At 42.2% G+C, this 11,866-nt stretch overlaps 1 protein-coding gene across 1 annotated transcript; it reads right to left on the bottom strand.

The window, feature by feature from the left end:
- Positions 1–813: 813 nt before the first annotated feature.
- On the bottom strand, positions 814–11,082 carry TOPORS (TOP1 binding arginine/serine rich protein, E3 ubiquitin ligase). Its single transcript, XM_052645041.1, has 3 exons — positions 11,071–11,082; positions 9,621–9,815; positions 814–4,303 (listed from the first exon to the last, which is right to left on the bottom strand). Exons 1-3 carry the CDS (start codon positions 11,080–11,082, stop codon positions 1,391–1,393), a joined length of 3,120 nt encoding a protein of 1,039 aa, XP_052501001.1. The 3' UTR covers positions 814–1,390.
- Between the last annotated feature and the right edge of the window lie 784 nt (positions 11,083–11,866).

The following is an 11,866-nucleotide window of genomic DNA, read 5'->3' as shown; positions in this document are numbered from 1 at the left end:
CATGAGGATAGGGAACATACCTGCTTTGTTCTGTCACCGAATCTCTAAAAACCTAAAACAGAACCTGCCACACAGCAGGCATTCTAATTTCTGTTGAACAATGAACGAACATGGCAGCCAGGCAAAGTGACACCTAAATTTAGACCTAATCCAAGTTCCACTGTTCACTGGCAATCAATCCTACATCAGTCAGTTCTGTTCAGTCACTCAGTCGTGTCCGACTCTTTGCGACCCCATGAATCACAGCACACCAGGCCTCCCGGTCCATCACCAACTCCCAGAGTTCACTCAGACTCGCGTCCATCGAGTCAGTGATGCCATCCACCCATCTCATCCTCGGTCGTCCCCTTCTTCTCCTGCCCCCAATCCCTCCCAGCATCAAAGTCTTTTCCAATGAGTCAACTCTTCGCATGAGGTGCCCAAAGTACATCAATCAGGCTACCAATATTGAGCAGTTTTTATCACCTCTGAAACAGAAGAACACAAACACAGCCCTCTTTTGTGTAAAAGAACTATTTAAGTAAAAGAAATCAGGCAAGGGTTTTGTTTTGTTTTTAGTAAGCTGTAACTGCATTTTGAAGACAGAAAACAAGATACTCTTCATAATCAAAGAACTAAAATAATCATTAAAACTGTTTGAGGTTAAATGCAGTTCACATTAAAACTGTGAAATTCAGTATTTATAACACAAGGATAGCCTTAACTATTTACAAGATTTTAGCTCCACTAAAATGATTTTTAAAATACTGCATAAAAAAAATTTATGGATTGTTTTGAAGTGTTACTGTTTTATTTTTTTCTTTTGTTGAATACACATTTGCTTTACTGGCAGTCCAGATAAACAAGTATATAAAGGAAATATTTAAATTTTTCTTTTGGCAGATGTCAAGATAAGCTGTGCAGATTAAAATGCCTCAATTTAACCTGAAGAAATGGTTTTGAATCATACAAATTTTTAAGAAGAAAAATAAAGACTGTCCAAAGGGATTCTTCTAGCTTATAACACATTTCCAGAATACTCTCAAAAAGAAATTCAAAAATACTCATTGGCTACTTTAAAAATATGGCAATACCATATGGCTTTACGAAATAACTTCTAAAATTTTTATTTTTTATTTAAAAAGGATCCCAAGTTTTAAATAAACTGCTAGCAATATCATTTTCTTCACTTAAAAGTGCATATCTCTGAGGGTGGAACATACCTACTTTTTGAACAAATAATGATTTTTACAAATTTTTTTTAACACCAAAAAAAAAAAAATCACAAAATATTTTTAAGAGGGAAAAGAGTTTTCACCAAGTGTCATCTCTAAACAGACTGCACTAGATGACACTGTTCTTTTTTCTCTTTTTATACCATCAGAATTCTCAAAGAGATGCTTTGGCAGTTTTAAGACACATCATGGTCTCTACCAAGAGACACTGACATTAACGATGATGTCCTTAATGGCTCAGTCTGAAAAGAGACATTACTGCGTTGGTTCTCCAAATCAGAGGCCAAGGTGCTCTCTTCTCTTACATCAAGAGTTTGTTCAATTGAAGCTGCCTGGGGTGATATATTATCCACAGTTTTATTGGCATTATTCAAGTTGTTATTAAGTATGGTAATATCACACTCCTTGCTCAGGACACCAAATTCATCTTCTATTGTAACTACATCTTTAGATTCAAAGGGAGCCAAAACTTCACTTTGGAGAGGGCCTTGAGGACCACGAGGGTCACATTCTATATCCTCCTTTACTTCACAGTCTTTATCACTGTCACTGTCAATGGTAATCACAACTGGGGAATGTGAAGCATTATCACCATGGTGTTTCTTATGCTTCCTCTTATGTTTCTTCTTTTTCTTTTTATGGTGTCTGGTTGTATCGGTAGCTTTCCCTTCATAAACTATCTCTACACTCAGGCTGCGGGTCCTCCTTTTTCTCCTCTTGTGCTTTGTCTCTCTGTCTGATGACCGGCTATCTGAAAAGCTATCACTCTCATTTTTGTAGCCTCCATCCAGTTTTGACGAAGATTTTGAATAATGACCTTCCTTTACTTTAGAAGCAAATTCATGAGATGGTTGAGCAACATCACTGGTCCCCTCCAAATGCCGTGTTTTGTATTTTCGTTTCCCACCAGGCTTTTCACTTCTCACCCGGTCAGGTCCTGTAGATGCAGTCTTTGACCTACTACTAGATAGGCTCCTTGATCTATGCCTTTCATAGTAGTAGTATTTCCTTTCACTGTGATTATTTTTCTTCCGAGCATTTGTTCTTTCAGAAAAGGACTGAATTCTAAGTTCTGGACTTGACGATTGTCTGGAATAGTGAGCTCTGGACAGAGTCCTCCTCCTGTAAGATGACTCGTAGCCATCCCTGTCCTTGTTCCTACTATAGTAAGTATACTCCCACTTGTATCTGCTGCCATAATTATTTCTCAAATAGTAACGATCTCGATTTCTGCTCCGTGATCTTCTTTTACCACGATCACTGCTACGAGACCTTGATCTGCTAGAACTTTCACTACTTAGAGACAGAGTTTGGCTTCTTCTTGACCAACTGCTATCTCTGGTTCTTGATCTCTTTTTGTCTCTTCTACCTCTAGGTCTACTACTCTCCCTGCTTCTGGATCGCTTGCCTTTCATTCTTTTCTTCCCATGATGCTTTCTACGGTTCTTCTGATCATGCCCACTCTTACTCTGGGAATGTGAATCTGAACTTCTAGATCTTCCCCTCTTTCTGTGTCTGCGGGTATATGGGGAATAAACTCTGTCTCCTCTGAGGGATGAGCTCAGGTCTCTGAGAGAGGACAATGATATAGATCGTTTCTCTTCCTTCTTTGAGTTGATTTTTGTACCAGAATCACAACGACCTTTACTTATTTGCTCATCCTTTCCAACGACAGAGCGTGGAGACGAACATCTGCTAACGTCACTATCACCAGAGCTGTAAGACTGCTCTTGTTCTTGTGTCTTCATGGTCTCCATTTTCTCATAAGAACCTAACTCCACCTCAGAATCAGAGGACAGTTCAACAAGTTCTGGGGTCCTCTCAGCTAGTGGTTTAACAAATCCAACAATGACACAGTTATCTGAAGAAGAATCACTGTCATTATTTAGGTCCTCATTGGTCTGTACTCCTTGTATCTGAGATGTAGCTCTTGCTGTTACAAGTTCTTCATCTGAACTGTCCGAAGTATTTAAAAGGGAAGACATGGCAGCATGCACCTGTTCTGAGCTTGAGTAAGAAGGTCCTGGAGTTTCATCATCCCATGGTGCTTGACTAACAGTGGCTACATTAACATCCAGCTCTTGGGTCTCAGCTTCATCTGGAGATATTGTTATGACTGAAGAATCAGAATGGCTACCTTCTTCATATGAAGGAGCAGGGCAATCATAATTAGCATGCTGATCGAAGGCGGCCATGTTAAATGGAGAGCGAGCGAAACTGATAAATTCATGTATAAAATGCTCAGTCCGATTAAGCAAAAATGGCCTCAAATCAGACACAAATGCCTGACTCTCCAAGTCGTAGCGAGTAACATTACTCATGATGATGTGCTGGACGATATTCACTAAAGATCCATGAGCTCCAAAGAGAACTGTCAGTTCACGTTTTAACCAGGGGACTAATCTGTGAAGGCAAGCTGGATTTCTACGGAAAAATTCAGCTGAAATGTCCCTGTAGCGACCACCATCTTCAATATTTCTAACTCGAGCACCAGCACGATAGAGAGTTCGCCTAAAATTAATGATATCCTGTTCTTGAATTTTCCGCAAAGATCTCTCATCTGTTGTAGCTGGCCTTATTGAAATCTGTCTCATAAATGGAGGAATTTCACCATCTCTAGGTCTTGCCGAAATGCTTAACCCTTCAAATAATACTCCACTGTCTGGTGGAGTTGTTGTTCTTCTATTCACGGTACTACTAGGTGAATAAACAGAAGCACTTCGTTCCCTTGTCATAGTTGTGCGATAGCGGAATCGTCGGACATCAGGAGTAGCAAAAGAGCCATTGTACGAAGGTCTTAGGACATATTCCTTGAAGTCATCTTCTGCCCTCACAGAATGAAAAATAGAATCAAAGGGCTGCTTACACAGTGGGCATTCAGCTTTGTTTTTTGACCACTCCTGAACACAGCGAAAACAGAACTTATGTAAACAGCGATCTAAGTAAGACACATTATCAAATCTATCCAAGCATATAGGACACTTAGAATCGGGAGATGCATCAGCTGGTACTGTCTGTTGCAATTTGCTAGTGCCAGCTTTAGGTGAAAAGTTGTCCATTTTAAATTCCTTAGCGGCTGATGCCATTATCTGTAAAAGGGAAAAAAATACATCAGTAACCTGATAAAAGTGAAATGACTAAATCTGAAAAAAATGCAAATGACTGAAACATACTTCAGTGAAAAGTAGTACATGTCTGTAACATAAAGAGACAGCGTAGCATAGTAATACAGTACTTAAAGCACAAGCTCTAAAGTCAGATTTCCTGGTTCATATCCTGGTTCCACACTACCAGTATGATTATAAACTAGTTATTATCCTTATGCTTCAATTTCATCTGATGAGCACTAATACTAGAACCTACCTCACAGGATTTGTGAAGATGTTTAAAAAAAGAAAAAGGTCTTAGAAAAAGTGCCTGGTACATAGTAAGCTCTCAAATATTCTATACTATGCTATTATTCCTTTTTAAAAGATAATTTGAGGAAAATTTGACATATACAAAAAAGTGCAAAAGAAAATACACCAAGCAGCCAAATATCCACCACTCAGATTTAGCAACTAACATTTTCTCATGGTTATTCCAGATTTTTTAAACCGTCCCTTTATGTGTCGCTCCCCCAAGCCCATCCTTCTCCAGAAAACAAAAACCAAAAATATCACAATTCTCAGTTATTTCTATGTATGGTTTTATATCTTTCATACATACACTCCAAACAATATGGACTACTTGTTTTGTTTGTGATATTATATATATACTTTTAAAAACAGCTTTAGTGAGAAAACCTGTATACCATAAAGTTCCCCTATTTGAAACAGTTCTGTGGATGATTCTTTCAAACTCAAAAGAGACCTGTTAGTGAAAATTATTAAATGAAATAACTGTAAAAGCATTCAAGGCCAGTCCCTGGTTTAGAGCAACTGCTAAGTAAATGTTAACTACTGTTACTATTGTTACTATATTCAGTTCATCACTGACTCCTTTCAGTATCCCTAAGAAGCTTTTCTTCACCTTTCTGTTTAATCTAGTCACTCACAAAGTATCTTGAAATCATGCTTTCAGCCTCCTCCCCTTATCTATTCTCACTAGAATCACTAGAATCTTAAAAATTCGTTGTTTTCTTGAAATTTACCAGTTTACATTGGCCCATAACTTACTAAATGAATTTTCAAGAACTGAAATCTAGTTGCATTACATCTGGGCCTTGTTCCCTGTTTAGTTGCTTTCTATACTAATCATTTTATAAATATTAAATGTTAGTTTCTTCTATGTTTTCCTGGGCCTATTATCCATCTTTCTCCACCTCCTCTATCACAGGAAGTCTCATGACCAGTCAACTGCTATCTATTCAAATAATAAAACTGTAATTTTCTAAACGAGAGACTCACTGGCCATATCTAGCTCTAACAGAAAACAAAACCCACAACAAAAATCTGTGATGGCAGAATATAAGTATTTCACCACAGACTTCAAATTAACTTGCTCATCTAGTGCATCTTAGCTTTCTCAGAGCTGTATCTTAATAGGAAACCAATCAATGCTGAATGAGTTTCTTCAAGGGGGTCCAAATACCTCCAGTCCTCTGTCTTCTACAGTGGGAATGCAAAAATTACCACTGTTCTTAAATAGAAGAGAATTATAAGTATATTAATACTAGTTGCAGTTTTGCAGATGTATTTAAACTCTGAAAACAATGACATAAATTTCTCAGCATTTCCCCCTACTTCTCATATTTTTAAATTCTCTTGACTCAGGGGGGGAAATCTTTTAAAAATAATGTTAAGAGACTCTGTGGCCATTAGGGAAAAGAGTGGAGAGGGCATCAGATCTGGACTGATGACCAGGTTTCACCAAAAACTAACTCTGTCAACTGGAGAAATCCACATTAACTCTGGACTTTAGTTTGCCTCTCTATATAAGAAATCACTAGACTTTTAAAACAACTGGAGAATTTCTAGGTAATACAGTTTACCTTTATTTGTTTTTCTGAAATACAGAATTTTGGTGTTTACTAAACATCTCCAGGTCACACAAAGATTTATAACCCAGAATGATTAAAGAAAATTATTTGATAATTCCAAGTTCAAATAAAACAAAATTTCACTAATTATAAATTTTTTAAGAGGGAATTTTAGTCCTCCTTTCCCTAGTTTTATAAGCCTGTTAACCAATTTGACAGCACAAGTGTATAAAGAATGATGAATAACATTATGTATAGTAGGTAAAAAGAAAAAACCCTTAGTTCTGTTTCCTATTTCTACATAGGAGTTTCTTTAGCTACAAAGAATGGTATTCATGAGAATCATCATACAATGGCAATGAATGTAAATCACCACTAAATACTAAAAATATGTAATTCAAATAAAGTAGAATTACCACATGACCCAGCAATTCCACATCTATCTATCCAAAAGAAACAAAACCACATGCCCACACAAAAACTTTTAAATGAATAGCCATTGTTGCTAAGTTGCTTAAGTTCTGTCTGACTCTCTGCGACCCAAGGGACTGTAGCCTGCCAGGCTCCTCTATCCATGGGATTCTCCAAGCAAGAATACTGGAGTGGGTTGCTGAGCCCTCCTCCAGGGGATCTTCCTGACCCAGGGAAAGAACCCGTGTCCCTTAAATCTCCAATATTGGCAGGTGGGTTCTTTACCACTAGTGCCACCTGGGAAGCTAAAAAGTGTTTTAATAGCTAAAAAGTGTCAAATGCTCATCAACTGATGAATTCTAAAATTTATCATATTTAGAACTGGGGGTGGAAGGGAGGGTGGTGGTGCTGGCAGGTGGAGGCTGCCTCCACCTGTGGTATACCCATACAACGTGGTATATCCATACAATGGAATATTTGACAATAAAAAGGAACAAAGTACTGATGTATGCTACAACATGGACAAATCTTTTATCAATCACAAAATATCACATTATATGCTATTTTATATGAAATGTACAGAACAGGAGAATTGATAGAAATTAGACTAGTGATTCAGAGAAAGCAATGGCACCCCACTCCAGTACTCTTGCCTGGAAAATCCCATGGACAGAAGAGCCTGGTGGACTGCAGTCTATAGGGTCGATAAGAGTCGGACACTACCTGGCAATTTCACTTTCACGCACTGGAGAAGGAAATGGCAACACACTCCAGTGTTCTTGCCTGGAGAATCCCAGGGATGGCAGAGCCTTGGTGGGCTGCCGTCTATGGAGTCGCACAGAGTCAGACACGACTGAAGAGATTTAGCAGCAGCAGCAGCAGCCTAGTGATTGCTGGGTGTGTGTAGGGGAAGCCTGGGTAGAGATTATAAAGGTTTCTTTCCAGGATGATGAAAATGTTCAATTATAACTGAAGAAATATACTCCATAAACACATTAAAAACCACTGTATTATAAATTTTAAAGAAGTGAACTTTATAGATGAAATAGAAATTATATCTCAACAAAGCTGTTTCAAAAATACAAATTAAGGCATAAAACAGAGATAGCAAGGGGACAGATTTGAAGATTTGGGGGACTTCTCTGGTGGCCCAGGGGCTAAGACTCTGCGCTCCCAATGAGTAAGGGGCCTGAGTTCAATACCAAACCAGCCAACTATATCCCACATGCAACTAAGATCCAGCAGAGCCCAACAAATATATATTAAAAAAAAAAAAAAAAGATTTGTAATTTTGCTGGAAGAATTCTGGGTTAGGCAGCAAAGGCAGACCTGATGACAATAAAAGTTTCTCTATCCTATAACTCTAGGAATTAGGACTTCAAATTAATTTCCCCATGAAGAGAAGATCAGTTCTTCTGAACCCTTCCCCTTAACTGTCTCCCGAATTCTAAATAAAATGTATCATCTTTGGAACTGGGGGGAGGCGTGGCAGGTGGAGGCTGATAAAAAGAGGCAGGAGGCTGGAAATCTAAATTAGACCATAGACTGGACATTTAAAACAACCTCACATTTAAAAAATTTGACAGAGTGATGTTTTTATGCAGTGATGTTAATTCTAACGCAGAGTCAGGGCTGAGAATCAAAACACTTATTAGTGGTGTGATCTGCATAAAGTCAATTTCTCAAAACCTTACATTTTTCTCAATTCTAAAATGTGTTAACAGTATCCACCTGAAAAGGTGGTTGTGTGAAGAGATATATTCCACATAAACCCTTGGCATAGTGCTTGGTGGGGAGTAAGAACTTAATACTGTTATCCCATGTTATGTGAAGATAAAATTAATTTCTGTAATTTCCATCACCCATAACTGATTATAAATGCCCATCACCCATAACTGATTATAAATGCCCAAAAGGATGACAAGCGAATGATCCTCATATCAGTATCATTATCGTATTTATTGTATCTAAGCAAAATGGCTAAAAAGGGTTCACAGATGGATCAACTAAACAGTCCCAACTATTATAAACAATCTGGGTCCTTATCTCTTGTGACCTTAAAGAAACCGTGTACCTCCATGCACTGCAATCTAATCATCAATACCAAGAAATCAAACAATTTAAACGATCAACTAACCACACCCTAAAAAATTTAAACACTGACCAGATCCAACGAAATTTAATTCCAGGTCCAACAATAAAAGGAACTGCTTGGGAACCATTACTCTCTAAAGCCGCCCATTCCAGCTAAGTATGACTGCTTTGTCTGACTGTATAGCTTCCAAAGCCAGAGACTAAAAGCAAACGAAACCCCCAACTCTCACCGTTATTAATTCTTCTGTAACTCTTTCTGAATTTATCTTCAATTAACTTCAAAATTACCTACCAAAAATTCTATTCACTTTTCCTCGCAAAGCACTATTTGCTTCCCCTCAGTACTGCCCCCTTCCAGTCTACCAAAAGTAGCCCGTGAAGAGAGATGCACTGAGTCGATGGATGAAGTCACAGGCTCACGGGGTGTAACAGACAACCACAAGAGTTACAGAGACAGTCGCTTCCTTTGGTTGAGAACTGCCACCTGCTAGGATCTAAGGTAGGCACCCCGTGCATTACATAATCACAACGAACTCCAATACTGTTACTCCCATTTTACAGACATGCTCAGAGAGATTAGGGGGCCATCCAAGGTCACACCTCTGGCAGCAGCAATGCCACGACTCAAGACTCAAACGTTTCGTGCTTTGTGTCGGGTTCCCCCCACCAACCCCCCACCCAGAGACCAAGCTCCTTCCAGTATGCGGCTGGGCTCGCGCTTTCGGGAGCGCTTCTCGGAAAGCAGCCCTCCCCCGCCCACCGGCACGGATCCACAGGTGCGCCGCAGAAGCCGCTCGCCCGGAGCCTGGCCCGCCGGCTCACCGCGGCGCCTCAGGCCCGGACCGCAGCTCTCTCGCCCTTGGGCCTCGCTGCAGGCTGGAGCTCCTGCTGTCCCGGCCCCCTTCCGACCCCCGCGCCCCATTGTTCCCGACCTCACTCACCTCAGAGGATGCCGGCGCAGGCCGGACTGGGGCGCTCGTGGCCAGTTCCCGGCGGCCCAGAAGGCTGGGTCGGTGACGGCAGGATCCACGAAGGCGAACTCTACGACTTCTCCGCCGGCCCTCCGGAGCGGGAGTAGGCGGGGGCGCTTCACCCTCCTCGCGAGACAGCGGAGACCCCGGCGGTTGCTGCGACCCCTGTGACGTAAAGCGCTCATCACCAATGGCAGACAGGGGGCGGGGGCAGAAACCAAAACCCACTTCGCCGGCCCCCAGCGCGTCAAAACACAGCACCCGCGAGACGCATGCGCGGTAGAGGACGCCGCACTGAAGGCGGGCCTTCGCGCGCTCGGCCTGAACCCGGCCCTTCCCCCACTTGCCTCCGCTCCCGGAAGGAGAGCGACGTGACCCCTGAGGACGAAATCGCTAACGTACCGTCAACTCGAATAAATACCAGGGGATCTTAAAGTTCGCTTCTAACTTACCCGGAAGACACGATAACTAGCTTGGTCTCATTTGAAAGTTATGTCCGACTCTGCGAGACCTCCAGGGAATTCCTCAGGCCAGAATACTGGAGTGGGCAGCCTTCCCCTTCTCCAGCGGATCTTCCCAACCCAAGGATCGAACCCAGGTCTCCGCATTGCAGGCGGATTCTTTACTAGCTGAGCCACAAGGGCTGGGGTCTCATTTAAACCTTGCCAAATTCTGCGAGAAGTTACTCAAACTATCTCTGGTGTTCGATAAAGGAACCGAGTTATCCGGAAGGGAATGGACTTGGGCTGAAAAGTTAAGAACCACCACCAGGATTCCAATGGAATCCCAAATCAATTTTGAGAGATGAACTCCAGTCAGGATGAACTATCATCTGACGTAAAATCAGTGGGAATTGAAATCTTCCCGAAACAGATAACGTCTTTTCCTTACCTGCTCTCCGAAATATGCATTAAAACCCTGTTTAGGTGATAACTGAGATTACACAAACAAAAAGTCTGGTGCCTAACGCAGCCCGGTTGTCCCATTCTTCGCTTCAAATATAAGCATCCCGAACATTCTAGAGCTGAACTTGGTAAAACGGCCCGCGTGCCAAACCCCATCCTTTGGCTTCATATTTGATCGTGCTACAGTTCTAAGCATACAAATGCTCGATGAGCACTTGCTAATTGGCAGCTACATTATGCCGGGTAATTCATGCCACGTTATTTCTTCTTAGAAGTAGCTGATATCAACAAGCCACTGCCTTCTCAAAAACTTTTAAGAAACTCCAGTAACAGGGAGTCCCACAACGACTCGTCAGTTATATAAAAGCAGGTTGTACTCTAAAAGGTGAATACACGAACTACCTGGTTACCGTGGTTATCCGGTTAGAAACATGAATTCTCTCAGTGCTAGACGGCGTAATACTTAAACCGTGGATTATTTTTCCAAATAAACTTTTAAATGCACATGACGGTACCTTATCTCGCATTAATACTGCTCTACACCTGAAAGACCGGTTGACGAGTCAAGCCTCTCCCTCACAGCGGCAAAACAAACCCATTTCCAACGTTATTTTCTCGTTTCTCTCCCTTCCTCCCCTAAAAGCGGGCTAGGCCCCCGGGCACGTGACACCGCCCCCAGCTCCGGGCGGAAGAGGCCGGCCGGGCTGATGGGAAACGCGCCGGGAGCCGAGTGGGCGGGCGCTCGCGCCCGGCTGAAAGATGGCTGCCGCCGCCCGGCAGCCACCGCCCCGGAGGTTACTGTAGGGCCTGCGGCTTCCGCCCGTGCCCGCGGACCACCGCCACCGCCTTACCATGAAGCCAGTGAGTCGCCGCACCCTAGACCGGATTTATTCCGCGGTAGGTCCTGGGCTTGGTGGGCCTCCACGGGGGTCTACGTTCGAGGCCCCGCGGGTGGAAGGTCCCCTATATCTTCAGCGCCCAGAAACTCTAAAATCCATTCTTGAATTAAGCCTTTCACTCCCTAACCTCGACTCCGCCTCTTCCTGGAGGACACGGTCTTCCGCTTCTTACGTAAGGGCTACTGGGTGAACTCGCTTCCGGAAACACATTCATTCGAGTTTGTCACTAAAATCCCCACCTTAGCAACGTGCGCGGCAACCTGATGGGGGCCGGCAGGACGTGCCACTCACAGGTTGTTTTCACTCCTCTTGCATTTCCTAGTTCCTCCTCGCGGTCGTATTGCTCTCCTGGGGATACGTCATCTATGCATCAACTGTAGCTGCACGACGACAACTAAGCAAGGAATACCCA

The sequence above is a fragment of the Budorcas taxicolor genome, chromosome 8 (assembly GCF_023091745.1).
Source record: "Budorcas taxicolor isolate Tak-1 chromosome 8, Takin1.1, whole genome shotgun sequence".
NCBI lineage: Eukaryota > Metazoa > Chordata > Mammalia > Artiodactyla > Bovidae > Budorcas > Budorcas taxicolor.
Note: the sequence above shows the minus strand (reverse complement) of the source record. Positions and strands in the feature narration are given on the sequence as shown.

Coding starts and splice junctions, on each gene's coding strand:
- TOPORS (XM_052645041.1), bottom strand. Junction 4,304..9,620: donor CTGCGCCGGCATCCTCTGAG/GTGAGTGAGGTC, acceptor TCCCTTTTACAG/ATAATGGCATCAGCCGCTAA.